This window comes from Anarhichas minor, unplaced genomic scaffold, assembly GCF_050575085.1.
Source record: "Anarhichas minor isolate MPS153535 unplaced genomic scaffold, ASM5057508v1 ptg000136l, whole genome shotgun sequence".
NCBI classification, from domain to species: domain Eukaryota; kingdom Metazoa; phylum Chordata; class Actinopteri; order Perciformes; family Anarhichadidae; genus Anarhichas; species Anarhichas minor.
In genome coordinates this window covers 5,046,283-5,074,282 of record NW_027466582.1, presented here as the reverse complement: position 1 = coordinate 5,074,282, position 28,000 = coordinate 5,046,283, and the positions used below count along the sequence as shown (strand labels likewise).

Genomic DNA, 28,000 nt, shown 5'->3' with positions numbered 1-28,000 from the left:
TCACAACTGTAACTAGCTTAAATAAGAACAGGAACCCGAACGGCGGTCTCCTGCGTGAAAGTCTCGTGTTTGTTTGACCCACCCAATCTTCGGTAACTTTCTCATTTGTCCTACTAGTTATTATACCACGTAACTTTTAAGCTCATTGTGTCACTTTCTCTGACCGATTTGCAAAAGTTAAACAATACCTGTCCGTGGTTTGCAGAAACGTACAATATCAACATTGAATCCTGGAGACCTGGCTAAATATAACTTAAACAAGCAACGTCTTACGTCTTCATTTCGGAGCTTTAGAGGCCCTTGTACCTTTGGACGCAGCCAGGCTCGCTGTTTCCTGTTGTCTTGTTTCCAATTGGCCAACATTCACGTCAATACAGATGTACCTGTAGTAAGTTAAAAGCCAATGATATTGGTGATGCCAATATTTCAGACAGGCAAAAATAAATGTTTAAAAAGAACTCGCTAGCTCTCACAGCTGCCACAGAGACCTTCGTGAGGGTTTCATTTTTCTCTCAGTCAGTGGTTACTTATCAGATGGAAATACAACTGTGACATGAAACCTGTTGAAAAACATCTTACGTCCGGTGGTGGTGAAGCTGATTCATGGTTGTACGTCAGCGTTTGAGCCTCTTGTAACATCCACTGATTAGATACAAACTAGGAGAACTTTCTAGTCTGTTGGCTTTTCTCGCACAAACACACTCGCAGCTTTCTTTTTTTAATCCACAACATGCCCTCTAAATATGCCCAACTCCCATCAACACATGCATCACATTCACATGCTGACTCAACATCGCTGAAATATGATGCTCCCTCTGTCTCCCTCCCTCTGTTCTCTCTCTCCCTCTTGTCTCCCGTCTTTGCAAGGCTGCAATAGAAATCCCTCCTCTGTATCTATGGGAATACAGGAGCGCTGTGTGTCCTCTACCCTCCCCTCTACTCACCACCTCCCTCTGCATATAAGGGAACGCTGCCTGCCCCCCCACCCCCCAACCCCTCTTAGACACACTTTCCGTCTGACACACACTCTCAGGACTCCCCCTGCCAGCAAGCTATAGGCAGGTAGGTAAACTCAGCACTGGATGAGAGTGAGACGCTGAGAGGAGAGAAAGAGGGAGAGGGGAATGCATGTGTGTGTGTGTGTGTTTATGTATTTGTGTGTGTTTGGAGTGTGTGTGTGTGTGTGTGTGTGTGTGTGCGCTGCTGCATCGCTGAGCTACAGAGACCGGAGGCGAGGAGAGCCGGAGCGTTTGTCCTTGAGACTGACTGACTGACTGCAGCTGTAGAGCGGAGGACCAGCCATCCAGCCAGTGGATGAAACTGACAGTAAGTGCTGAGCAAAAGCATTAAGATGAGCGAATGGCAAGAAGTAGGTGCAAGCTTCTTGTAATCGGAGCAAATGAAATGTGTTTTTGTTTCTGTCTGCTTAGAAACAGTCCAATGTGGTGTTTGAATGGAAACAGAGGTGCGCACAATATATATCTGCGTGTGTGTGTGTGTGTGTGTGTGTGTGTGTGTGTGTGTGTGTGTGTGTGGCCAGGTGAAGGTCTACTCTGCTCCCAGGTGAACTTATTTCTCAGGCTTTTTATTGGCTCCCATCAATACTTGCTTTCCAGCCTATGTCAGACTTTGTAAGCAGTTCAGTTGCAATTATTCAGCTATTCTAGTTCGCCTGCAGCAGCGTCCACTGTGTCTTTGTGTGTGTGTGTGTGTGTGGGGCGTCAAGAGAGATGTCAGTAAACACAACATTACTGTACATCTCTACAGCTCCTCTCCTCTTCCTCACTGCTCCTGTTGACCGATCGATAGTTGTGCATCTATAATTGGAAGTCATCATTTATGGCGGCCCTCCAAAAGCGAGTCATTATCATGTGTAATCTTGCAGAAAATTACATTTTGACTAGCGTACCTTGGCGTGGCCAGGAACCAGTGGACTGTGTTGAGTGGGCTGAAGGATGACCGCAAGGTTGGGTTACTTACAGGAAGCCTCCAAAGCCTGGAAAGGAGGGTGGTGTAGGATGAAATGGGCCCGGTGTCACATTTTGCAGGAAAAAAAAGCAAGGAAATTCCAGCAGCGACCCCCGGGGTGCATCTTGTATGATCAGATGAGGCAGGGCAGTAAGGAAGGGATGGCGACACTGTGTGAAGGATTAAAAAGAGGAAGGGAAGGAGGTGATGGAATCAGAGAAAGCTAGACGAGCATTGGCGTTCGCTCTCCGTGGTGTGAGACGCTGTCGTGAGCCGAGACTGGCTCACCTGTGGAGCTGCTGACAGAATGTGTTAGGCCACGTTAGAGGGCTGGCTCCAGATAGATGGGGAGATAGAAAGAAAGCCAGAAGGCGAAGACTTAAAGCTGTGGTAGACTTTTTCCTTTTTGAACCAGCATGACAGGATAGCTCTTTTGGTCTCTGTGTATGTCTGTCTGTTTGTTTATTCTAGACATGCTGACAGTGAGCCAGAGGGCTAAATTTGCCACCTGTGGAGATAAAAGTGATATGATGAGATAGATCAGACGGCATGCTGTGTGTGTGTGTGTGTGTGTGTGTGTGTGCGTGTGTGTGTGTGTGTGTGTGGGGTTATGTGAAAGTGTGTATAATAGTTCCTGACATCAGCAGTAGGTGTGTGGTGCTGACTCCCAGGATTTTATGTGTGTGTTGGGCCCGCATCCGTGGCTCCTCACCTAAGACTGGTCTGGGAACCAGGTGTGTGTGTGTAAAAGGAGGGTTACTTGTGAAAAGGATGTGTATGAAGCACATCTGTTCAAATCAAGTAAAATCTATTTCATTTTAGAAGTAATGAGATTTGTTACTTAAGTACCAATAACCCAACGTCAAAATCCTCCATCGCAAGTAAAGGTTAATGAGCTGGAGACCAGAGGCTGACTTCTTAATCCGATAGGTTGTTGAGAGTATGAATGGGCCGTGCTGCAGTAATCCACATTGTGTTGTTAGGATAGGCTTGGTTACATAATCGCCCCTAAGAACCTCCAGATGGTCACGTGCCAGAAGACAACATGGCCTTGATGATTGGACAGCGGGAAACAATGACATGTGCTGGCCATAATCAGGCGAAACTTCAGTCACATTACAATTCCATTACAGTCCTTAATAGTGCTTTTAAATAATCAACTCTTATCAGGCTTGTGGTCAGTTCGAGGCAGCAAAGCTGCTGTGAATGGCAAATAAATCTGTCCACTAGAGGGCAGTCCAGCCAAGTTGTTAGGCTGTAAACCAGCCGTAAGAGCCTGCAAGTCCACCTTGTTTCTCCGTGCATTGAGTCTCAAATACTCATAAAATGAATTAGCGCTAATGAAATCCTGCCTGCCCGAGTGCCTTCCTGTGCATACATACGTGTCCCAGCACTGACGGAACTTCCTCCCCAGTGGGAAAGCAGGATGTCCAGATAAGTGAAAACTATTTAAAGAGCATTGACCCTCCGAGGATAGCAGCAGCAGGTCTCAGTAGCTCTAAGTGACATTTCTTTGGTTACGTTGCTTTAAGCTTCTCCCAGAGGCTTTCTTGGGCTTCTGCTGTGTGTGTGTGTGTGTGTGTGTGTGTGACCTCTGATCCCTGTACAGTGCGCAACGGATCAATACAATGAAACTGATCCTATTCCAATCTGTCACTTAATCCATCATTCTATGTATCATTTCCCTCCCATCCATCTATTTAGAGACGCGGAACTGTACAAAGCTCCTCCATTTCTATATCACATTTCTCTCATGTTCTTCGTCTTATTGTTCTTCTCCACTTTCTTCCTTTCTCTCTTTCTCCACTTTTACTTCCCCATGCCCCTCCACTCCTTTTGTAAACCATTGAAGTGTCTGAGATGTACTGTGCCACTGCGGCGAGACAATGGTGTTTGCACACAGTGTCAATAGTCTTTCCCTCTGTCTCAGTAATTGATGGATGACTGTGAGTCAGGCATAAACTAAGCAGATTACACTCACTAGATCTGAGGACTGGTGTGTGTGTGTGTGTGTGTGTGTGTGTGTGTGTGTGTGTGTGTGTGTGTGTGTGTGTGTGTGTGTGTGTGTGTGTGTGTGTGTGTGTGTGTGTGTGTGTGGTGGGGGTTGGAGTTGCAGAGTGACTGTCCAGTTTTGGAAGTCAATCCGACAGCTGTCCCTGGAGGCTGAGATTTGATGGCCGTGAGTTTAGGGATGAGGAGAAAAGGGTGAAAACACACGCGCACACACACACACACACACACGTGCAAAGGGTGTCTGCTTCACTTGTACTTTTGCTTTTGGTCAGAGAGAACGTGATGCATCTGGTGTGTGTGGGTCAATAGCTGGCAGCTGGGCGCTCTGTTACAGGCAGCGTCCCTCCGGAGCAGCTATTGAGCTCCTGTCTTCGGTTCAGCTTTAGCAGTGTAAAAATATTTTTGACGTTTAACTGCAGCCATGCATGTTCAATTTAATTTGCTGCATTGAGATTGTTTCCATTTCTTGTTATTACTAGATTTTGTTATGGTTCATGTTTTTGTCCTCAGTTTCCTTGACATTTGTCTTCTGCGGTTTTGTCATTTGGGTTGACATGTTGTTTTACAAGCCCCATAGGTCTTTATTTCATCTGGACTTTACAAGCTTCCCTTTTATCCCCTTTTATTTGGTTACTAAATACATTTTTGACTTTCAGCAGGGGGTTTCAATTGGTTTCAGTAACTCTTAAACTCCTTTTTATCGCCACTGATTTTCAAGGCCAATACAAATATATAAAACTGCAGTGACACGAGGGGACAGTTGGGACAGTGCCTTTCTTTAGCAGGTTACAGAGCATATATGCCCATTCACCATGCTCATACTCAGCCACACCCTCTTCACATTCAACCTCAAAGTTGAGACCTTCTGACTATTCCTCACAAGTTATTCACAGTTTTTAAATCTGCAGTGTGAAAGTCCATTTGTGCTTTTCCTCATGAAATTAGATCCATTGTGAAGTCACTAAGTGAAGGTTTACTCTAAAAGATCTTTATATAAATTGTTAGCAGACACCTGTATCTGTTCAGGGGTCAAATTATTTCCAGTGGTTTGCGAGTAATGGAAGGGTATTTCTCGGAGTTTCGAAGGTGTCCCAATAACCTCGCTCTCCTTACATCAGAGCTTGTTTACTCATCCCGGCATGATGATGGCGCTAGATGAAAGTTTTAGGAATCGCATTTATTATTACATTTAACTCTGGACTGAAATGGTGGACCCAACCAACTGATAGACTGACTAGCCGCTAGCATGGCTGAAAATGTGATGGATTATTTGACATCATAGTCGTCACGTGCAGCCCCTGATCTGAATTTATCCTGAACCTCTTTGTTGATAGCGGTTCAATCGACCGATTTAGGTTCAATGAGTTCTGCTTCTTTTCAGTCTGTAACCTTTTTATTTACTTTACCTCGCACAACATGAACCTTTGACATAGAAGCAACAAAAAAGCTTTTGTACAGTGGCACACAGTAATGAGTCAATTATCAGAAGAACAAACTACTCGGGTGCGTCGGGTCTTTCAAGTGGTTCGCTTGACGCCACTCTGGCTTTACTCAAGTGTGCCTTAAATATTGTTGTGGTGCGTCTGAAGGCCATTGAGCTGGTGCCAAGGAAAATATCAACCATTGATAAAAATTATTAATCTCGAGTTTTGATTTCAACTTGAATATCTGAAAAAAACTCCCCAGCTTTCTTTGAGCAAATAAAGAACCCATTGACGGCAGCTGCCAAACTAAAAGCCACCGAGAGATAAGAGCCACTTGGCTTTAGCGTCAACATTTGGTTTCCTAAATGGTTTATAAAAGATAATTTCTCAGTGTAGATAATGGTTTATGTGATGCAATAACTTTAGGAGATTTGATACGATAGTAGCACTCAGTGTCTGGCTTTTTGCATTTTATGGTTGAGATAAAATTATGTACCATTAGAAAAACACACTCTCTTTATCTTTCATGGCTTTTTATTCGTGCTCTCTCCTTTGTGTTCCCTGTGTGCTCGCGTTTCATTTGTTTACATGTGTTGCATGTCGGTGTATGTGGCTGCTGTATTGCTCTTTGGCGAGCTGTTTCATGTGGTGCGTAAGGAGATAAGGCCCCACTCCTTGCAGTCTGCTGTCTGGGCCTTTATCTGCACGGCAGATTAGCGCAGGTGATTTCATTCCTGTGGAGGTTGGTCAGGTGAGGGTCAGCTCAAAGCACGAGCCCGACGTCATCTCGACGAGAGGGGAAGAGACGGGCCGAGACTGACATGAAAAGAGCAGGAAGTCTGAGGTTTACCTGTACCAAACTCCCTTTGGCATTTGTGCATTTTTGATGCTCAAACTGTTATCATTTGGGAAATGTATGACTATTGTTCTTCCATCACCGTATGTTAAAGTTTGTGTAAGTTGTACGTTTTTTTTTATGATAAGTGAGGAAGTTAATTCACAAAATTTGAATCTCTATCGGACTCTTATGTTCTGTTAGTTTAAAACATACAAAATATAGTCCAGTGCCTGTACACTGATGAATACTTCATTGCTGTACCAAGCTGATGCAGAAACAACTGGAACAATGTGGAAGGAGCATATATTAAGCACTCTACTGTATACTGTAATATCACTCATTTATTCAAGCATCCACACTGAGGCCTGTGCTGGGACTTCACCATCATCATTTGAATTTGACCCATGACTTCTCAACAAGGCTGAGCAGTGTATCTGTGTGTGTCCCCACACAGACAAACACTCCCCAAAGCTTGTTTTCTGCACATACAGGGATTTTTGTTGGCATGGACTCTGACCGATCCCCTATGCGTCTGTCTTTTAAGTTGATTAGGATGTAGTGACAACAGGTTGACTCCTCTAACACCGGGCTTCTTACTGTAACTTCACTCTCATTGGAGGATAGTTTAAACAATTTTAAAAAATACACAAACTTAACAGAGATATATAATATCACAGGGCAGGAAGAGCCAGAAAGCCCATGTAATATTGTTGACAAGGTATTTTTTTTACAAGATAGGATATATAATAACAACAAAACTATACATTATTAACAACAAAAAAGAAAGAAAATGTGATTGTGTCGAGATGTGTTTCTGTGTGTGTGTGTGTGTGTGTGTGTGTGTGTGTGTGTATGAGAGTAAGTGTGGGCTTGTGTGTGTTAAGGGGATATTGGTTTATACACCATATTGTTATTATTAAATGTTGAATCTTATATGTACTGAATTTTCGCTGCATCCAATCAGGTTGAACATAAGGCAAGGAAGGACAATCTGAAAACCTTTCACAGTCAAAATTCAAAGTAAATTTGTATATTTAGTTCTGTTTTCCTGTGTTTCTGTTGATCACACTACATCTTGCTGCACCTGTTAACCCTCTTCCCATGCCAAGCACTACTTACTGGGTTTCTTATTTTGCGTGCACGTGTGTGATGTCAGTGAAAGGCCGAAAGCACGACATCAGGCACGTAGACAAAGCTGATTAAAGCAGATAAAAGTATGAGCAGTAAGTCAGTTAAGGCTTGGTTACAAACGGTGCGTATGCGTGGTGGTCCATATGTTTATTATCAAAAGCTCTTTCTTCGGGTCTGAGTACAACTAATGAGAATATTCGTGGTAATTCTTGTTTTTTCCAACCAATAATGCAAAACTCAAATATGTTCAATTAACAATAATATATTTTTCATTGGTAAATGCCTATAACTGATGTTTCAAGTGGATATATCTACTGTGGATCTATTAATATGTTACTCAACTTAGCATGGGCTGCATTAGATTGGATAAATTGATTAAGATCATACAACTGTGCAGATGTATGTGGCAGTATATTGTATTCATACACACATAGATACAGATCATTTAGTTAGAGCCCTTATTTTGTTTCCCAGCTACTATAATAAAAACAATAACCGCTGCTATTAATGTGAGAATTCACCTTCTACATTCCCATATAAAGTTATTTCTTAGAGCTAAGCCCCAAAACATCCTCTGTTGTCACATCCACCTGCCCCAGCGAGAGGCCGCCTCTCATTGGCTCAGAGGACAGCCAATCAACTGGCAGCTCAGCCTTCAGAGGGAAGGCCATTCAAATGGTGTGGCTCATGAGGGCCAGCTCTGCTTGGAGACCCTTGTCACACACACAGCCAGCTAGTCACAACAGTCAGGACTTCAAAAGCAGCCAGTGGCCAAGGAGAAGTGCGAGTGACAGGGAGACGAGACGCAGGGACAACGAGAGGAGCTGAGGGTGTTATACCACAGACGAGAGGACAGTAGATGGAGACAAAGTTCGGGGGCAGAGTAAAGAGAAAAGGACAAGCACTGCGGTGACAGCCACAGTTTATGAAATCTGCAGAGGAGAGACCAAAGATAAAGAGAAGGAGAGAAAACAGACGAGCACTTTTCTCATCTTCAGAGCATGGTGGCAGAGTTCACATGGATTTAGTCGACCTCTACCTCCCAGAGTGTTTCACCTACCACTCTGGCACAGAGTAAGTACTTTCACCTTTCAAAACGACTCTACCGAGCAAGAAGTGTGTGTACTCTCATAGTGTCACACAGGTTGAGTGTGAAAGTTAGGTGACTGACTGCTTCCTTATGATGTCTTGATTGAGATCAAATATTATTTCATGTTTGATATGTGGGACATTGTGTATGTGTGTGTGTGTGTGTGTTTATGACGTATATATGTGTCTGCTTGTGCTGCACAGGTATTCTACAGTGCACGCTTTTGATTTTTCAGGTGATTTAAATACTTTAGAGAGTCAGTTTTCTGACTCTTTGTGTCTTGTAGAGGAATGCCACAACGTTTAAAAGCATCCTTGTGTTTGCGATTTGTCTTCGTTTGAATTAAGCCGGTGTAAATATTTGCCAGTAATGACTAGTTTAAGGCTTGCAGTTTTTCCTTAATCTTGCAGCATTTAATAAACTGGTTATTCCTTATGGATTACTGAATTCCTCCTGTAGTCTATAAAACATCAGAAAAGAGTAATTAACGCTCCTCCAGCTTTCTAAAGCCCAAGACGACGTCTAAAAATGGCTCGTTTTGTTTTGTTTAGCAGAAAAGATTTCACAATTCCATATATGGAAGTAGAGAATGTTATATTTGCTTAAAAATGTCTTAAACTATTAATCAATGATCGAAATATTTTTGATAGTTTTCCGTTGATTGACTAATCCTTTCAGCTCTATTGAGGTATAATAGGAAAAGTTTTATGGAAATAAAAATGTAACATAAAGTTTCTTTCTTTGTGCTTTGGGGACATTTGGATGAACATTTCTCTGGTGTGGAGGCTTGTTTGCATTGCTTATAGTTGACATTGTTCAGACTGTTTGTAGAGGGTGAGTGAGTAAGACTTCATCTAAAGAAAACCTTCCCGACATGCACAAAGCAAAATAACGCCTGCGAAGCAGTTGTTTGATTACCCCGGGACATCTTTTTGATTGCCAACCTTTTCTGTAATCATAAAAAAAAAAATCATGTTCATTATCATCACTGCTGCGCTTTTATCAGCTGTGGCATAATCACACATCTCATCAAGCATTTTGGGGCTTGAAAGTAACAAACGCCTATAGCAGGGAAAGATGGGGACAGCGAGGCAGAAGACGAGCAGACATGTGGGGACGTACAGGTCGGCTGATCGCTGGTGACAGAATCGACCGGATAAAGAATAGGGGAAAAGGCAGCGATGGGCATGAGATGATCCCCTGTATGGCACGCTATCCATGTTTCCAGAGCCTGCGGGTCCAAAGCTCCAGCAGCAGGCACCTCATCTCCCTGCTAACAGCTTCGTCCAAAGCCTGACTAAGGCTCTTACGGATGGCCTGGGGTGCCACTGATCCCTGCTCATCTCCTACTGGCTTATTAGTAAAAAAAATAACTAAAAAAAAAGAACCACTACTGAGACCCCACTGACCTAAATAACTGCTCCTCGGGGTTGGGGTTAGGGCTAAAAGGTTAGTCAGTAGTTGTGTTTTTTTTGCATTTTATTTCCACTTCCCCAAGGCCTGTAGATCTGCTTTTACTTTTCTTTATATCTCTTTGTCACTTCCTTCTTGTTTTCTGTATTTCCTTCCCTCCTTGTTTTCTTCTCCCTCTCCCTCCCTCCCTCTCTCCCTCCCTCCTTCATCCGTCGGGTCATTGTCTGCATTATGACTCCGCTCATTTGGAAGTGAGTGTTGCCTTCTCCCTTTTCTTTCAACACCCCCAGGTTAATGAGCCACAGGACTGCCCCCTTCTCTTTCTGTCCCTTCCCTGGCTTTTTCACACTCCCTCTATCTGTCTGCCGCTCTTGTAATTTCCTCCCGCCTCTCTTCTTCTTCTCTCTTTCTGTCTCCTCGTCGTTTCACGCTGAATTTTGGCCTTTGTTGCCAAGGTGCAATTAGAGTTGTTTTGAATTCTGGGACACAAAGGGGTAAGGTACGATAACTTTGAATACCCATTGACACATACACACACGCACACACATAATAACCTATTGACACACACACACAAAAACCCACCCTCTCTGATTTATCCCCGCTGCATGCCGCTGCAGGAGCTGCACCAACAGTCTTTTGATGGGCTTTTATGTGGAGTTGTAGATTAGTAATCTGTCAGAGTGAATATTACATCACATCTGATCACCCCACACTAATGCCATTTCATTATGAAAGCAAAACACCCCCCCCCCCCCCCACCCCTCTCCTCCTCCTCGTCTTCCTCCCCGTGATGCATTATAATAGGAGAGCACAAAGTATATCTCACTCTGTATCTGTCAGAGACTTGACACAGCAATATGGACGCCTGTGATGGATAGCCAATAAGTAAACCAGTGAGTCTGAAATCTCCTCGCCGTACTGTTTTTATAGTCTTCAAAGTGGATTGGAGAGGTGAAAGTTGGGAGGGGGGGAGGGGGGTTAATATGTTGTGTTAATTGGTGGGTTTAAGACTCAGTTTAAGGCTTAAGAGTCGGGTATTGTTGGGAATTTTTCAAAACTAGGCGCTGATACGATACCTGAAATTCAGTAAATGATGAGAAAATGATATTTGTTTTGGCTACCTTATCTTAAGGAATGTTGTTCTACAAAACCAAATGTTTAAAGCTTTTTAAACTCTGTCTAAAAAAAACAAAAAAAACCAGTGAATTAACACCATCTCAACCCTCCGTAGTTGTTTTGGTTTTACGGTCCACAACTTCACTGTTGTGATTCACTCTCTGCTCTCAGGTTGCTGCCGTAGAGGGCAGCAGATTTCAGGTAAAAAGTGACAAACATGAGCAACTAGCTAGTTGACATAACGCAGCATTTAGCAGCTAAAGAGACAGGAATTATGCAAATGTTTGCTAGCATGTTCGCCATGATGTGAAAACATGACAATTGTTGCACTGCCCATAAGTGATAAAAAAATTAATTGATGACAATTATTAAGACAGCGTGTGCTGATTGCGTTGCTGTAGTTTGTTTCCTTATAGAGAAGTCTGCTGTTGGCTCTGCTGGTATCTTGCTGTCGGTCTGTCTCTTGCTGTGCGTCTGTGCGTCGGTCTTTGTGGCTTTGTAGAGGGGTCAATAGCGCGTGCCCGTGGTTTACTCTGGAGGTGGTTAAAAGCAGCCAGTCTTTTTGCCTACCAAATGACTTGTGGCCGAGCAAACGCTGATTTACATGGCAGGAAACAGACTGAATTGGACATCCAAAGCCAAGATTAGAGTGGGAGATACTGTGTGTGTGTGTGTGTGTGTGTGTGTGTGTGTGTGTGTGTGTGTGTGTGTGTGTGTGTGTGTCTGTGTGGAAGTGTGTGACAGAGAGTGAGACAGCAGGGGTCTTTTTAAAGTTGTCCTGGCAACAAACAGTTGCATGCCAGTATGTGTCGGGGTGTTTATGAAGACACTTGCTTTAAAATGTGTCTGTAAGTGTGTATGCAAGCATGTGTGTGTGTGTGTGTGTGCACGTGCGCATGGAGCTTGAACATGTTCCTGATCACATGAATCTGAAGTGTGCGTAGAGAAGTGGGAGCCTGTCTATGGTTTTTATTTTTACATCCACACATGGACGCCTGACGCCACGATGAGAGGTGTGTGTGTGTGTGTGTGTGTGTGTGTGTGTGCCGAGATCACATGCCTGTGAGCCTGGTGCACACCTCAACTGGTTTCAGATACTTTTTTCTCTCCTCGTCGTGGTGACAGAGAGTCTGTTGTAGTCACATCTTGATCCAATAATAAAGCAATGATGCACACTTTAGCACGCAGGGAAATGTATTTTGAGCCGTTGTAATGGATGTATTCATAGAAAATACTTCCAAAAGTATGTGAGCAATGCTAAGACACAAGACATGGATGTATTTGTGTCTGTGTTTTAATATTATCAACAGAAAAAGCCAAGTGTGTCGTTCTTAAAACCATTCTTTATTGTCCTTTTAAGTGGTTTGGGGGTTGGCTGTCCATGCACAATATGCAACAAACTAGTACAAACATTTAATATCAGTTAATGCACCACAAAGCATTTGTTCATGTGTCATTCAATGGATTATTTCCATTGTCCGCATTGTCTGACATTTCCTAACAGTAAATACAAGTTGTTAGCTGTTGTGACAACAGGTTAGCTGTAATGCTTGACAGGTCGAGAATGATGAGAGACACAAAGAGACAATGGAGAGCGAAAGACGAGGCGGATGATTGCTGACTTGGCTATTTCCCTACGTTTGCTTAAGCAATCTCTTTCTTTAAAAACAAAGCAGTGCAATGGACGGCGGCTTTGCATACGTGGGGATTGGAAATCACAAACGGCCAGTTTAGTTTGGACCGGGATGGATGGATGCATGAATGGAGGGGCGCGGTGATGGAGAGGCGGAGGTCTTCGAAGCATCGAAGGGGACTGTTGAAGGGGGAGAAAAGGGTGTCGTTGAAAGAAATATCATGAGCTTAATGCTCTGTATGTGGTTTGAAAATACATATATGAATCCATAGATTCATCGTAAGGTTTCTTCCAATCTGTGTTAATTATGCCTGACTTAATAAAACTAGCCAGTCATTAATATTTATAGCATTACCAAGGTGACTCATTATATAAAGCTGACCTGAAAGTCAAATCTCTCACCATCATGAATATTACAATAAGATGCATATATCCGATCATACACAATCAAATTTCCCCTCCCTCTTCTCCAGACATCTCGGCAGGATGTCAGTGAGGGGCTTGGACCCCACCTGTCCCGCCATTATAAAGCGTGAGCCCTCCAGCCCCAGCTCTCAGGGGGACGTCAGCCCGGCCCAGCCCAGCCCTGGAAGCACCTCATCGGACACAAACTCCAGCTACGGGGCCCTGGTCAAAGGCCACCACAATCACAGCAATGGACTGGACTCCCCGGGCCTCTATGGTCACACGGCGGGGTTGGCCAACAATGCAGGAGTGAATAGGTTGGTGTATGCAATGCGTTGTCCCCTTTATTTTGTGCGTTTCAATGGAAGTACTGTTACTATCTGAGCACGTTCCTCTTAATGTGTGCCCTTACCCTCCTCCCCTCCTCTCTTTCTCTCCACCTCTATCCAGGATGTTTGTGGAGGGAGAAAGCCAAGTGAAGTGTGAATTCATGCTGGGCTCGGTGGCCAAGCGTGTCTGTCTGGTGTGCGGCGACGTTGCCTCGGGCTACCACTATGGTGTGGCCTCCTGTGAAGCCTGCAAGGCCTTCTTCAAGAGGACCATCCAGGGTAAGACAGAGACAACACACACACACACACACACACACACACACATATTCAGTTTTATACTTAGTAACAGAGTTTAGTGTGCATTGCTGATAATGCCTTCCTGCATCATATAAACCTGTTTTGATAGCAACATGGTGCAGATGCAGTCATTTGTTTTGGTATAAACAAAACCCGATCAGTTAGCTAACAGCCTCCGCCCCCTGCCTCAAACTGCAGGAAATAAAGACCTGTTTGCAAACAGCTGATACGCGGTTAAACTTTCAGTGCATCGTGTATACAGTCAACATGTTTGAGTTTAGGCTTTAAAGCCTCAGATAACATTATGGTGATGAATGTGTGCACATTGGCTTCGCCCCTAAAAGTCGAGAGGCAGCGGCATGCGGTGTGGCACGCGGTGTGGGTGTTTTAAAAGGATTGTCTTGTGCTCTGTGGGCTCGCCGCCCAGGTCGAGGATCCAGCAGGCTGTGATGCGTTTAGGCCTCTAGAGGTTGGCGACTGACGATGGGTTCAAAAGGCAAACAGGATGAACGGCTGTCAGATCAACCAAGGAGATCTGATGTCTGGCTCGTCAGATACTTCCTGTTTCTAATCGAGGGTGGCAGCTGAGAGCGCCTACAACTGGCCGAACGCCATCGGGGTTAACGCACATTACTCCCAATTAGGTGTAGACAACGTGCTTTTGTATGTGATTGCACTGAGGGACTGAATGAGCATTTTTGTTTTATGTTTGAAGTTGTATAATGTCCTCTGTAGCTTGGAGGGAGCTTTGTCAAGTCAGAGAAAAATAATCCTGATGACGTCATAGTGTCACAGTGCCATCATCTCAGTGTCTGCATGACATTACGCGTTTATTAACAGAAAGCCTGAGGCATAAAAACTGGAGGTGTAGAGTTCAAAAGGTGTGAGTATTTACCAAGCAGGGACAGTCTAATGAAAGACTCTTTCCAGCTGCATTATGGGAAGGATCCTGTGTTTTCGATGCATGACCCACACCAGGAAGTAAAAGTCAGGATATCCCTGCGTCTACTGCTTCAATAATGACCATACTTTTTAAAATATGTCTCTCCCCAACTTTATGGGAGTACGATATTAAATCATTGGAGTTCCCCTTTAAGATGTTGTGCTGTGACACATTTTAGTGACATCTACCTTTTGACTGAATCTGAGTGAAGTGAAGACATGAACAATACGGTTGAATTATTGCTTCAATGCAACTTGTTTTTATTTATCTTCCTCTCTTCTCCTCCAGGTAACATCGACTACAGCTGCCCAGCGTCCAATGAATGTGAAATCACCAAGAGAAGGAGGAAATCTTGCCAGGCCTGTCGATTCGTGAAATGTCTGTCTGTGGGCATGTTGAGAGAAGGTCAGCACTACACCAAAAATCACTTTTAGACCTGGGTCAAAACATTGTTTGAGTTAGCTTTTTCTGGGATTGATCGGTTGGTAGTCTTGGCAGCAGTTCTAACATTCTCCTTTGGACAGCTGAGAGAAAGAAAAAAAAAAAAGCACCCAGCGAGTGAAGGCTAACACAAGTCTGCGTTGTCCGTCAATATCTATGTTGAGCATTCCTGGAAACAACACCCTGATTACCGGCTGAGATTCACTATATATACGTCTCACCTGATAAACTGGCGGCGGCATGTACAGTAGTTCTGTAGACTCCAGTGAAACCTGAAACCTTTGACAGTTAAACTTCAGACATTTCGTGCCAGGTGTGATGTGCGTGTAGGTCTTTGTATGTGTTGTAAACACAAGGCTGAACAATGCATAGCCGTGTCTTTGACATGGAGGAGAGGGCTACTAATTGTTCGATTGTGTCTTTACCTCGCCAGTGTTCCTCAAAAATCACTTCTGGAAATTTGCGTGTGTGTGTGTGTGTGTGTGTGTGTGTGTGTGTGTGTGTGTGTGTGTGTGTGTGTGTGTGTGTGTGTGTGTGTGTGTGTGTGTGTGTGTGTGTGTGTGTGTGTGTGTGTGTGTGTGTGTGTGTGTGTGTGCAAACCTGCAGCAGCTAGTTAGATAATGCAGCGAGTCATTGCTAGGAACTACAAAAATAGAAATGTAGGAACTTTTAAATGAAATGCTTGAGATACATTTTGACAAGGAAATGTAATGAGAGTGGGACAATTAACCTAACTTAACCAGTTTATTGCTTTGTGCTTGACAACGTTTTAATACAATTTATTTCAGAATCTGAATTATGGACACAGTGGTGCCCTACTAAACCGTATTAATACCCATGCATATCCTGCCTTTCTCTGTTTTATGTAAACTGGATATCTTTGGGTTTTGGATCGACTTTGAGAAACTGGGACGGACGGTTTTCCCTATTTTCTGATATTTTATAATTAATCAAGAAAATAATCGGCCAGATTAATTAATAATGAAATTTGTCATTAGTTGCACCCATAATGTTGCAGAAGGTCGTTACATTTGGTCAAAGATATGGACCGACGGTGGTGACATGTATACATACCACACAGAGAATCTGTGACAGCAATCAGGTGCTCCGCTAGTCTGACTGTGTGCCTGTCTGGTGACATATTGCTGTCCAGATTTAGAAGTGACTCAAAAAGGAAAACATTAGCAACCTCCTACTGTACCGGCCACTTGCTGCACGCTGTGTGGGGCCTCCAGATGATAATCAAGACGGGAGAAGATATAAAACACGTGTGTTTGTGTGTGTGGTGGCTACAATTTTAGGACCAAGGGATAGTAAATCTTATTCATTGAACAGTTATTAAAGAGGAAAATGCTTGCTTACAGCTTGCTAAAATGGTCAGTTAGCAGACAATAAGTTCATTCAAAAAACGTATTTGTACCCTCGACCCCTTTTGTGAAGCAGCTTCTGACAGAGGAGGTTAAGTTAAATTAGATTGCACAACACAGCAAGCTATAGGGTGGGGCAATCTATTGATTTTGTATCGAGATCGCGATATGAGACGATTGGATTTGATTTCGATGCAATATTTTAGCATTTTAAATGCTGGTATGTTCAGGCCTTTATACAAAGCTGCATGTCAGCCAAACATTTGGAAGACAAAATGAAAGTCAACCGTTACATTTTAACCTAAACTGTCGTAAACATTCTAGACCAACCTAGAGCTATAGTGCACACACACAGTTTCATTACCATCATTTTGGGTGCACTCACTTTTATTTGTACCTCCAAATAAAGTGAGAACGTGTCTCAATTGTTGACTTCTTTACAACCTGTGTGATCGACTGATCACTGACTTTTTTCCTTTTTTGCGCTGTCGGACTTTGTGGTGCTGATGTCGCCATATTCCCCGATCTCAGCAATTACTATCCCACGTATATTCTTATCACAACCAATAGAAATGGGGGCTAAAACTATGAAAATACGATCCCAGTTGTAATAAACTTGAATGATCCTTTAATCCCACCTACTCATCTCCAAACACACAGCAGCATCTGTTTATTGCGGCCGTGTTCCTAAATGTGTGTTTGTGAGTTATGGACACACAGAGTTATTGCATCTTTACACGTGTATCAGTTTGTGTATATGAGTTTGTTTAAACACATGTCAGCCTGCACTCACATTTATGCGCACACCTCTGTGTGTTTTTGTGAGTGACTGTGTGTCCGCAATTTTTGTAAATTAGCCGCTTTTAATAGGGTAGGGGCATCAACAGCATCCCAGTCCGTCTCTCAACCCCCTCCCCCCCTCCCCTCCCTCTCTCCTCTCGCCACCCCCTTTTGCTTTCCCTCCCCCCTCGTAAATTCCTCCAGATGCCTTGTGGGATTCCTGGACCTCCGTGAAATGCGAACTGCCCCTCGTAACTCCTGTCGTAAGCGCCCTCATAACGCGCTTCATCGTGTCTCGTAATGCCCCTCTTCCCCGGAGAGGCCGCAGTAAAGGCCGAGACAGAGGAGCTGTGAGGTTTAATGGGTAGAGTCAGAGCCGTATTAAATACACGGCTAAAAGACATATAGACCCCGGGACGTGATTTGATTAAGCCCTGTTTAGTGCTCAATGCTACAGTTTGCTGTCGCTTCTAAGGGCAGTAAAAACGTGTATGTTGGCCAAATGTACGCAATATTTTCAAAATACACCTTATCATACAGATGTGACTGTATGATCCTGTGTTTTAATGTTTTATGCTCCTAAGATATGGTCAGTGGTGCAGCGGGTCCTCTGTCTCAGTCTTCTTTACCGACTCATCTCCGCTTCCTGCTGCCTGAAGTTATCTGGTCTCAGGTGTGTTAATCTGTATTCTGAGAAAAGAACGCAGAGACTATGTGTGCCAACTTTCCATTTCCTTTTTTTATTCGAGAAGCAGCGTGCTGGGAATGTAACGCCACAGTAGCGCTGTCTTCATTTGTCACAATATTTGTGAAGCGCGGGGATTGTTTGTACTGAACACATGCTAATGATGGCAGCAGTGATGGAGGCGGGAGGCAGTGCTGCCAAAGAACACCATAACCTGGATCAGTCCGGATGAGTGGCTAGATGTCCGTGTTCCTGATGCTGCTGTAGGCTACTGCGAGCGTTTTGGGAACCTGTAAAGCCTCCCATGTGAGGATCCAGACACCCTCGGAAGACGGCCGAGTGATGAAAGCTGCAAAAAATAGATCAATGTCTAAGTAGTCCGTGTTTATCGAACAGGGAGGAGGTTTGTGTGTCTGTTATCCACCAAAGCTATTCTTGGCCTTTTTGTTGTCGGCACATTCCACTGTGAAGAGTTACACTTAGCCTTGATGCTTGATGTGTGTGTGTGTTTGAATAACTGTCAGACCTGAGCGCCAACACGCACACGAATAGACCCGTATAAAACACACTTTTCCAACATATTAGGTGACCAAAGTAGTTTGAGTTAATCCAGTGTTTGCTAGCAGTTTGTGTTTGATCTGTTTGTGTTTGATCTGTTTGTGTTTGGGGCGACTGTGGCTAAGTGGAGAGCAGGGCCGTCCTTCAATTAGAGGATCGGCGGTTCGATCCCCGGCTCCGCTAGTCGCACGTCGATGTGTCCTTGAGCAAGACACTTAACCCCAAAAGTTCTCCCGTCGCTGTGCCTACGGTGTGGTGTATAGATAGAATCTGAATTGTAAGTCGCTTTGGATAAAAGCGTCTGCTAAACGACTGCAGTGTAATGTAATCTGATTCACAAGGAAGCGCCTTCATCCCTCGCCTCACACCTCGGAGTGCCACCTGCCGAGTGCTCAAGATAATCCACATTTACTGTTTGCCCCCCCCCCCCCCCCCCCATGACATGGAGGTATTGAGTTTGCCTGACCAATGTCTTCTTTATTTCGCCGCTCATCTTCTCGCGTACAAGCTCTTCACTTTTTCCTCTTAGCCCCGAAACTGCAAACTCACGTTTCACCTATTTTACCATCATTGGACCAAATGGGATTCCCAAAAGTATGACGTAGGTCTCGACGATATGATCTCAAATCTATGTGATGATAAATTATCACATTTATCTTGATTACAATAAGTACATAAGTACATTTCTTGTCTTGGGCTGGCTTACAATTTATGTTCTCTGGATTAATAATTAATATAAAATATTCTGGACTGGACTTTGATTCAAATATTGATTGACTGGATTGGTGCAGCGAAATACGTCATATCACTTCTCTTCAATTGAGCCACTTCAAACCAGTATGAAGAGCCGAGAGGAAAAACTCCAACACAGAAATCCCTTATGTGAAATACTTTTGCATAAAATGCTTAGCTCATGCAGGATAAATAGGCTTACATACAGCACTGTAAAGGTACATGCGTCTATCTGTCAAAAATGTCTTTAAATGTGGAAGTAAACATACAACATCTGAGCATAATATTTGATAGTAGTCTTGTGGAAGAGCCTGCTGGCTTATAGAAAAGGTCACGGATCACATTTTCACTCCATCGCTCTGTTATTAGTGGCCCCCTCTTCCCATCTCACCTATCTCTGTTCATGGTGCATTAACTAATACAGCAGAAATTCTATAAAATTGTTGTTATTGTAATGGCTTAACAATAAAATGACACAAAGTGCCTTTTCAAACCAATGATGCAAAAAAACGAAGAACCCTTTCAACCCTACAAGATATGTCACAAGCGTGATTAAAAGGACATTATGTTATTTAATGTGGATGTTCATGCATGCGCTCCATAAATATCTGCACAAGTAAGAATATGTACAGGAGGCAGCGGGCTCAAAGGGATGAGGTGTCTCTGTGAGGTGTCAAGTGGGCGAATAATACCCTCAGAGTGCCATTATAGATCTATTCAGGGTCACTATGGCCTGTGTGTGGATCAGGACACCCAACACCACTACTGAAGGCTCCCTGAGTCACGTTCACACTCGCTGGACACATTTTCTTCAGAGATACACCTGGTGACTGTTACTCTCAGTGCTAGGTGTTACTCCCCGTGCACACACACACACAAACACACACACACACACACACTCACACTCTTAAATCCCCATCACCGTGGCGACGAGGCTACCACAATGCTCGTTAAGATCAGCAGTTGTCATCGGCTGCTCTGAAATTCTTGGGTGTCGTGTTTCAGGGCGCATGCTGCATGTGCAAGCATTAGACACGTCACGTTCATGTCTCATTGGGCTCGTTGAGACACGGGAGCAGATGATTGGGCGACATCCTGATAATTGACCGGGTTCAATACGAAGTATTTTCTCTGATAACTGATTATCTGTTTGAACTGTAGTCAGTGTTTGGAGTCACTTTGCTAATGAAAATATGATGACTTAATCTGATTACTTTTGCTTGTAGTTTCCACAGAATTTCTAAACAATTATTAATTATTTTTATATTTTTTTATAAAGGATTTTACCCGATGTGATCTCATTATCAAGATGCCTTTTAAAATCATTAAATCAAATACCTGAAATAATAATAATAAATTGTGCGTGTGAGTGACTTCACCCTGTGATTTAAGGACAACCCGGCATGTATATTTATTCTGATGCCAAATGCATCATTAATATTCTTGTGTTTATGTTTATGTTTGTGTAGGTGTGCGTTTGGACCGGGTCCGAGGTGGCAGACAGAAGTACAAGAGGAGAATAGACGCTGAGAACAGCCCGTATCTGCACCCACAGAATGCCTTGCCTCAGAAAAAAACATGTAAGTGTCCACGCATAAGCATTGCGAGGTGCATAATGAACATGACTGAAGCTGTTAAGCGGTCAGTCTGTGTTAATGGATTCCTTTAGTCACATCACGCTCTCTGTGATGTTGTCTGTTGTAACACTGAATCATTTTTATAGCTTGTATTTGCTAATGAGTTGGCATGAATCAATGCCAACCCTAGTTTTGGAATTGAGACGTGGGACGCATTGAATGGATGAATGTCTCTTCAAAACTTCAAAAAACTTTTTGTTTTACATAATGCCATGGAAGTCTTTGGTAATCCTATGAGGTTTCAAATGGTTTATTTAGCTTAAGAGGATGTTTTCTTAACCCATAAAGGTACAATGCATCCCTTTTGATTCAAAATCACCAAATTTGGAGATACATTGTTTTCACTGGACGGCGGCAAAAACATTTCATGGAATTTTTTTGGTCTGTGATTGTTTCCAAAGCTGTTTGTTTGCATGTTCTTTTGTGTAACTGGCTATATCAGCTGGTTGTATAATGATTAAATAAAGGTGTTTATGTTGATAACAATCTGATTTTACTCTCTCCGTCTCTCTCTCAGTCTTTGTTGGCGGTGTGGTGGAAAACAAAGTGGTGTCCCTGCTGCTGGTGGCCGAGCCAGAGGGCATCTTCGCCATGCCGGACCCCACTGTACCTGAGAGCGACATCAAGGCTCTGACCACACTGTGTGACCTGGCTGACAGGGAGCTGGTGGTCAACATCGGCTGGGCCAAACACATCCCAGGTACGATCAGTCAGTCAATCAGGCAGGCAGTCAATCAGGCAGTTGTTGGCTCACACACTCCACTGCACGCATTAACTCACATTAAGTCTATAATCTGATCAGAGTAGGAGATTGTTGTGATTTGTGGTGGCCAAGATGCCCAGAGGAGAGAGGGCATGCTGGCGCGGCTGTGTGTTATCTGTCATCCTCTATGTGTGTGTGTGTGTGTGTGTGTGTGTGTGTGTGTGTGTGTGTGTGTGTGTGCCATGCCCTTGCTGACCGTTTGTTCCTAATATATCATCAGATGAGCAGTGGCCACCTGGAAGTTTTAATTCATTTCCTGGGCCGCCTCTGAATTACAGAAATCCTCCTGACACTTGGAACACACTTAACTTCTCCTCTGACACAGGAACAGCAGAAGGGATGTCCAAATTGTTTTCCATTGGATGGAAGGGTGGAAAGGAGAGGGGAAGTGCATTCTGACAGCTTAGTGGGATTAAAACGCTGCAGCTATGTTGGCGGTTGTAATCGTATGCGGTGGCAACAGAGGTTTGCAGGTCTGCTTCTGATACTTGGCTTTGGAGACCTTTACTGCACTCTCAATGGTAAAGCAGCACTTGCACTTTAATCAGAAGCACGTTCACATGTGTGTTTTGGGCCAACAAAAACTAATTTCTTCTTTGCCATTACAATCTTACAAAGCACAAGTTGATGTCTTACTTTTAATCGACCAACAGTTCAAAAACCCAATATTATTCAGTTTGCAATTTATGATTGTAAACTGAATACATTTGACTTTTGGACTGTAAGTTTGACAAAACAAGCAACTTGAAGATGTCACCCGCAGGCTTAGGCGAGTTGTGATGGGCATTTTCATTAGTCTTTGTCATTTGTCAAAGTGGTGGTCTACCAGTGGATGGGTCATTACAAACTTAATTCATTTTAAATCCTAGCGCAGACCACAAAGTTTCAGCCAGCAATATGTTAATCAATAATTAAATTAATCATTATTCTCCAGCAATAACCATTAGTCCTTTTTCTCTCTAACTGAAGCTGTGACTGCTTTATCAGCTGTGGTTATCCACACACATAACAACACCTGTTTTTTTGTTGATGTCCTATCTCTGAAATGCTTACAAAACAAACAAAGCATGTGTGTGTGTGTGTGTGTGTGTGTGTGTGTGTGTGTGTGTGTGTGTGTGTGTGTGTGTGTGTGTGTGTGTGTGTGTGTGTGTGTGTGTGTGTGTGTGTGTGTGTGTGTGTGTGTGTGTGTGTGTGTGTGTGTGTGTGTGTGTGTGTGTGTGTGTGTGTGTCTCTGCTATATTTGTCCCCGTATTTCTTTCTTAAGAAGTGGACATGAAGCAACCATTAGAGTGTGTGTTGGTGTTTGGTGTCCCCCCCCCGCCCCCCCACGGCTGTTGCTGTCTGCCTCTTTTCTCCCGTTGACGGTGCTTTACTGTCAGAGCACGAGACACACGGAGTCCGACTGATGGGTGTATTTGTAGCCCTCTGCCAGTGGAGGGTTTGGCTCGGAGAGCGCCCATACACACAGCAGATACCCACCTGAGGGGGCGGAGAGACAGAGAGCCATGTAGTCATCCGACTGTCAAGCTATTTTTACTTTAAGTTATGAAATGTCACTAAAAACAACATAAAATGCAACAGAAGGCGCACTTCCATCGGGCCAGTGGAGGCGAATAAATAGGCTCAGGATCATCCATTCACATCCATTTAAAAAAAGACGAGAGGATTTTTAACGACCTGTCCATAGCAGGCAGGTTGTTACTGTTCATTAGTGTCAGTTAATTGCTGAGAGTTAGATGAGAGGATCAATAGCACTCTCATGCCTGTACAATAAATGTGAAGCTGGAGCCAGCAGCTGGTTAGCTTAGCTTAGCATACAGACTGGACACAAGGGGAAACCGCTAATATAAATATACAATAAGCTGTTTAACATGTTTGTTTGTTCGTTGCTGGACTGCAGCAAATATTTCAATAAGTTACTGCTTTAGAGGGGCTGGTAGGCAGATTTTGTGACCTGCCGATAGAGCAAGGCGATCCGTTTCCCCTTGTTTCCAGTCTTTATGCTAAGCTAGGCTAACTGGCTGCTGACGGTATCTTCGTATTCAACGGACAGACATGAGTGTGGTATCAATCTTCTCATCTAAGTCTCGACAAGAAAGCAAATAAGCATACATATATGTACAGATTTGTGGAAATCAATTGGCAATTAAGTCCTTTATCAGTTATAAATATCAACAACATAACATTCACAGGTTTACAAATACTGGAATTAGCTTTCCTCTATTTGAAATCATTATAAAATGTATTTTTGGTTGCTTGTCAGACTAAATTGAATACATTATTTTGTACTCGGATAACATGATGAGCATTTTCTTCTTCTTTTCTACTTTAGAGATTATATAGAAATATGAATCAAAGAAGGATTTCATTTGGTCGGAGAAAAAAACTACACAGAGGCAGTACAAAAATACACACAACAGAGAATACCAAAACATCTGTATGTTCTTCTTGTAGCGTCTTGCTCCTTTTCTTGACTTAAATATAATAGCATGCATCTGTGCTGAGAATAAAATGTGAGTTTGAGCCTTACAGACAATTATTCATTAGAATAAATTAATTGTTTTTTTTGGCAAACAAAATGACACTGTTGCCTGAAAGCACTGTTCTTCCAGTGACAGGGAATTTTAGCTTTTTCAATTTAACAGAAAGAGACAGAGGCAGGGATGCAGACAAAGGATATGGCAGATAAAGACAAAAAGGATGAAGGGAAAAGATAATAATGGCAAAAATGAGTGACAGCAGACGTAATGAAAGGAAGCGACAATGGCATCATTCAAGGAGCAGGTTTAGGAGGTAAAAGAGACCACGACAGCTCAACTAACGGGGGGACAAAGAAAGAGAGGAACATAGAGGAGACTAACACACACACACACAGAGAATGGATATTTAAAAGAAAAGACTGCCCCCTTCTAGCAGCGTAATGGCCATGTCACATCAGCTCTGGATGAGTGGCAGGCCACAAGGCCCCCATCGCTGGGAGAACCAGGGTCCTGGGCGAAGTGGCCTGGGCCATCTGAGTTCTTTGCCCAGGGGGAGGTGAGTGCGATGGGGCAACTGTCCTGGCTGCTCCCCCCCTCTTCTGTGTCCGCTTTTATCAAGCAGATTGACGGTGATGTGGTCTGAAGTCTGAGGGCCAGACTGGCCGATGAGCTGGCTAAAGACCAACTGCCCTCTTTGCTTTTGGCCCTTTTTGAGTCCGTGCTGCGAGTTGGCTGTCAAGTATGCGTGCGTTAAAGACGGCTGTGGTGTTACTGGCTGCGTGTTGCTGTTGATATGATACAATTAACACTGGCAAGAGAATTCCCCCCAAATGTCAGCACTCCCCAGCGCCCTCAGTGTCCTTCACTCTGTCCCTTTAAAACACGCGCATTTCTCTTTATTGAAGGTTTAACTAGTATTTGCCCTTAAAATATATCAATATATTATCCGAAATTTCATCACACGGGGCTAAACACGCACTCTCAAACGGGTCTCTGTCCCTGATCAATGGTCCTGTGCCAGAATACTGATCCCTATCGACCAATGAAAATTGTGCACAGACAGCGTTTCCAATCAATCAGGGAGCGATAGTGGGGGAAACGGGCGCCACTCATGTCCCGGTGGTGATTGTAAAGAGCAGTGGATCCTGATAACAATCACCGATGGTGTCAAAAACACAAACGCCTCCCCCTCCTCCCCTCGTTCTATAAAATCATCTGTTTTAATTACAGTAAACGTGTGTGTGAGTGTGTGTATGCGGGTTTATGCGGGGGACGTGACCAGGTTTAATCATGCTCCTGTGGGGTGTAATTGTCAATCAAAGTGGGTGTGTCCCACAGAGTGTAATTAAATTCACCCCCTATTCACTCCCCCTGTCCTTTGTTATGCCCTTTGCAATGTGGTCTTCTTATGAGGGAATCTGTATCATCAATGACATTATTATATTGAATACAAATGATTATGATTATTATCATGATTGTTATTAATGTGGGAAACTGTGAGAAATGACACGAACAGAATTAGAAATAGCAAGTTGAGGGAATTTGGATACAATACAATAAATAATTTAACCAAATTATTGAAAAGGGTTCTTCAGCAATTTAGTATTGCCATTTAATAAAGTTGGGGGACTTGCTGGGGACAGATTAAAAGAATAATTTGTGCAGCAGAGGATGAAATACCCTTTGTCGCTAGTATGGGTCAGTCTGCTTGATTACCACAATGCAACCAAATAGCATCTTTTATTAGACCAGGTGTGTTCAGTGTTTTGGTAAAAACATTGAATCAATTGTACCTGGTCAATTTTTGATCCTCTCGTCCCTCTAGGCTTCCCCTCCCTCTCTCTGGCCGACCAGATGAGTCTACTGCAGAGCGGCTGGATGGAGATTTTGATTCTTAGAGTGGTGTTCCGCTCGCTGGCCTTGGAGGACAAGCTGGTGTACGCCGAGGACTACATCATGGACGAGGAGCAGTCGAAGCTGGCCGGGCTGCTCGACCTCAACAACGCCATCCTGCAGCTGGTGAAGAAGTATAAAACTATGGGGCTGGAGAAGGAGGAGTTTGTGGTCCTCAAGGCTATCGCGCTCGCTAATTCAGGTATTAGATCAATCCTAATCCTTTCGTTGACTTTTCTTCAAGCAATTTCAATTTCACAATTTCAATTTGTCCCATATTGTAATTTGGTTTATATCAAAATCACTTTCACACTAATTGCATTCCCATTTGTGCCATTTATTTGAATTATCGAATCAGGTTTTTCGAAATGCTGCTTTTACTTTGTAAAAAAATAGCATTTAATTTCTTCCTCCCAACCTGAATTCCTCAATTTCATTTTCCTTACAGACTCCATGCAAATTGAGGACTCAGAGGCAGTTCAGAGACTCCAGGATGTCCTTCACGGGGCCCTCCAGGACCATGAGGCCACCCACCGCCCCGAGGACCCTCGGCGGGCCGGCAAGCTGATCATGACCCTCCCTCTCCTCCGTCAGACGGCTTCTCGTGCCGTCCAGCACTTCTGCAGCATCAAACAGGACGGCCGCGTGCCCATGCACAAACTGTTCCTCGAACTGCTGGAGGCCAAGGCCTGACCCGAACACAGACGGCCATCAGCTTTTGTCCGGACACCCGATGCAGGGGGTCAGGATGACAGGAAGTGAAGGATAACGGGTAATGGTGAGGTTTGACACCATGTATTTGTCCATTTCAGCTTTGACAAAAAAAAAAAGAAGTTTGAAATCTCCCGGGAAGTGTGTTCCAGCAGATGGAGCATTTTTAGAGCAACATCTTTTCCTTCTCCCAACAACAGTTTGAGCGGAGCCGTCGAATTTGCATTTAGTGTCTTGACGACGAGGACATTGTCATCTTTACTGTTTGACACTAATTTAAGCGCGTTGACCTGCTTTGAATGGCCGAAGGCGGCTGGACAGACAGACAGACAAGACGTCATTAAAGCAGGAGAAAGCGCCTTCTCGAGATATTTACAGTAACATGCCAAAAGTAGAGCTTCTTCTGTCAAAAGACCACCTGATACTTGAATATCCTCATGGATTATTTCATCCATCTTGAAACCTGTTAATCTGCATTCTAGTGCATTTAGAGAGCCTTTTAATGATTTCATTTCGTTTGTCCTTTTTGTATAGAAAAGGTAAATGGGTCCTAAGAGGAAAGTCTTGCCAAAGAGTAAAGACTCAAACTATTAATACCAGCATATGTCCACAATAATATAATGTGGCCTGTAAGTCATTCATGTAAACCTGCATCCCTGCTGTGTTGTGTATGGCATAACGTATCTATCTATCCACTACATTCATATATAAATAATCAAAGGGAAGCTATTAAGTGATCAGCATCTCACAAAACAATAACCGGCCTCCTGATTTTAGTTGCAAATTTCAGGGAAAGAGTACTTAATGATACATTATACAATTGTACGACAGCAAAGTGATATTTATTCAAAAGTGGCTCTGTTCGTTTGCTGTTTTTTATTTACTAATGTGGCATTAATGAAGAGTAGATTAAAACAATTACAGTGGATAATCATTTTTTTAAAGATTTTTAAATGATATCGTAGTAAGATCATTTTTACTAGCTTCTCTGCTACAGCACTGATGTATACCATATCATGAAATTCGAGGCAACATGATCATAATTGGAGTGCGTACTTAAAGATCATAATGTTGTAGAGCTATTGTAGACCCGTAGGTATAACTTTATGTAAAATGGCTGCCATACTGTATAATCTGGATTAGGGAGGCATTTGATGTCCTTTCTATGGTAGAATGTCTGTGTAGGATGAAATTTGTGCACTACTTTTTCCTTTTAGCCATAAAGTTTGGGGGAACTGGTGATGGCGCTCTGTTAATCTGTTAGCGTGTTTTGTGTGAAGAGTAGTTATATCTGAAAATTGTCTTTTTTTCTGCACCCGATAAATGAAGGGATTAAACTCGAAAGGAAGCTCA

General features: G+C 43.3%; 1 protein-coding gene across 3 annotated transcripts; it reads left to right on the top strand.

Annotated features, from left to right (window-relative positions):
* Window positions 1-28,000, top strand: LOC142942217 (estrogen-related receptor gamma-like). Of its 3 annotated transcripts, none has more exons than XM_076084454.1 (8): window positions 1-1,326; window positions 13,100-13,348; window positions 13,482-13,639; window positions 14,889-15,005; window positions 20,633-20,743; window positions 21,318-21,500; window positions 25,869-26,138; window positions 26,385-28,000. In XM_076084454.1, the coding sequence occupies exons 2-8, from the start codon at window positions 13,113-13,115 to the stop codon at window positions 26,627-26,629; spliced, it is 1,320 nt and encodes a 439-aa protein (XP_075940569.1). In that variant the 5' UTR covers window positions 1-1,326; window positions 13,100-13,112; the 3' UTR covers window positions 26,630-28,000. The 3 variants fall into 3 exon arrangements, with proteins under 3 accessions (XP_075940569.1, XP_075940570.1, XP_075940568.1); XM_076084455.1 differs by lacking the exon at window positions 1-1,326 and adding an exon at window positions 8,043-8,448; XM_076084453.1 differs by lacking the exon at window positions 1-1,326 and having other exon boundaries at window positions 11,723-13,348.

Excerpts from the sequence above, each read along its gene's own strand:
- LOC142942217 (XM_076084455.1), top strand. The coding sequence starts at position 8,300 with ATGAAATCTGCAGAGGAGAGACCAAAGATAAAGAGAAGGAGAGAAAAC. Across the intron at positions 13,349-13,481 it reads AACAATGCAGGAGTGAATAG|GATGTTTGTGGAGGGAGAAA; the intron begins GTTGGTGTATGC and ends ACCTCTATCCAG. Across the intron at positions 26,139-26,384 it reads TATCGCGCTCGCTAATTCAG|ACTCCATGCAAATTGAGGAC; the intron begins GTATTAGATCAA and ends TTTTCCTTACAG.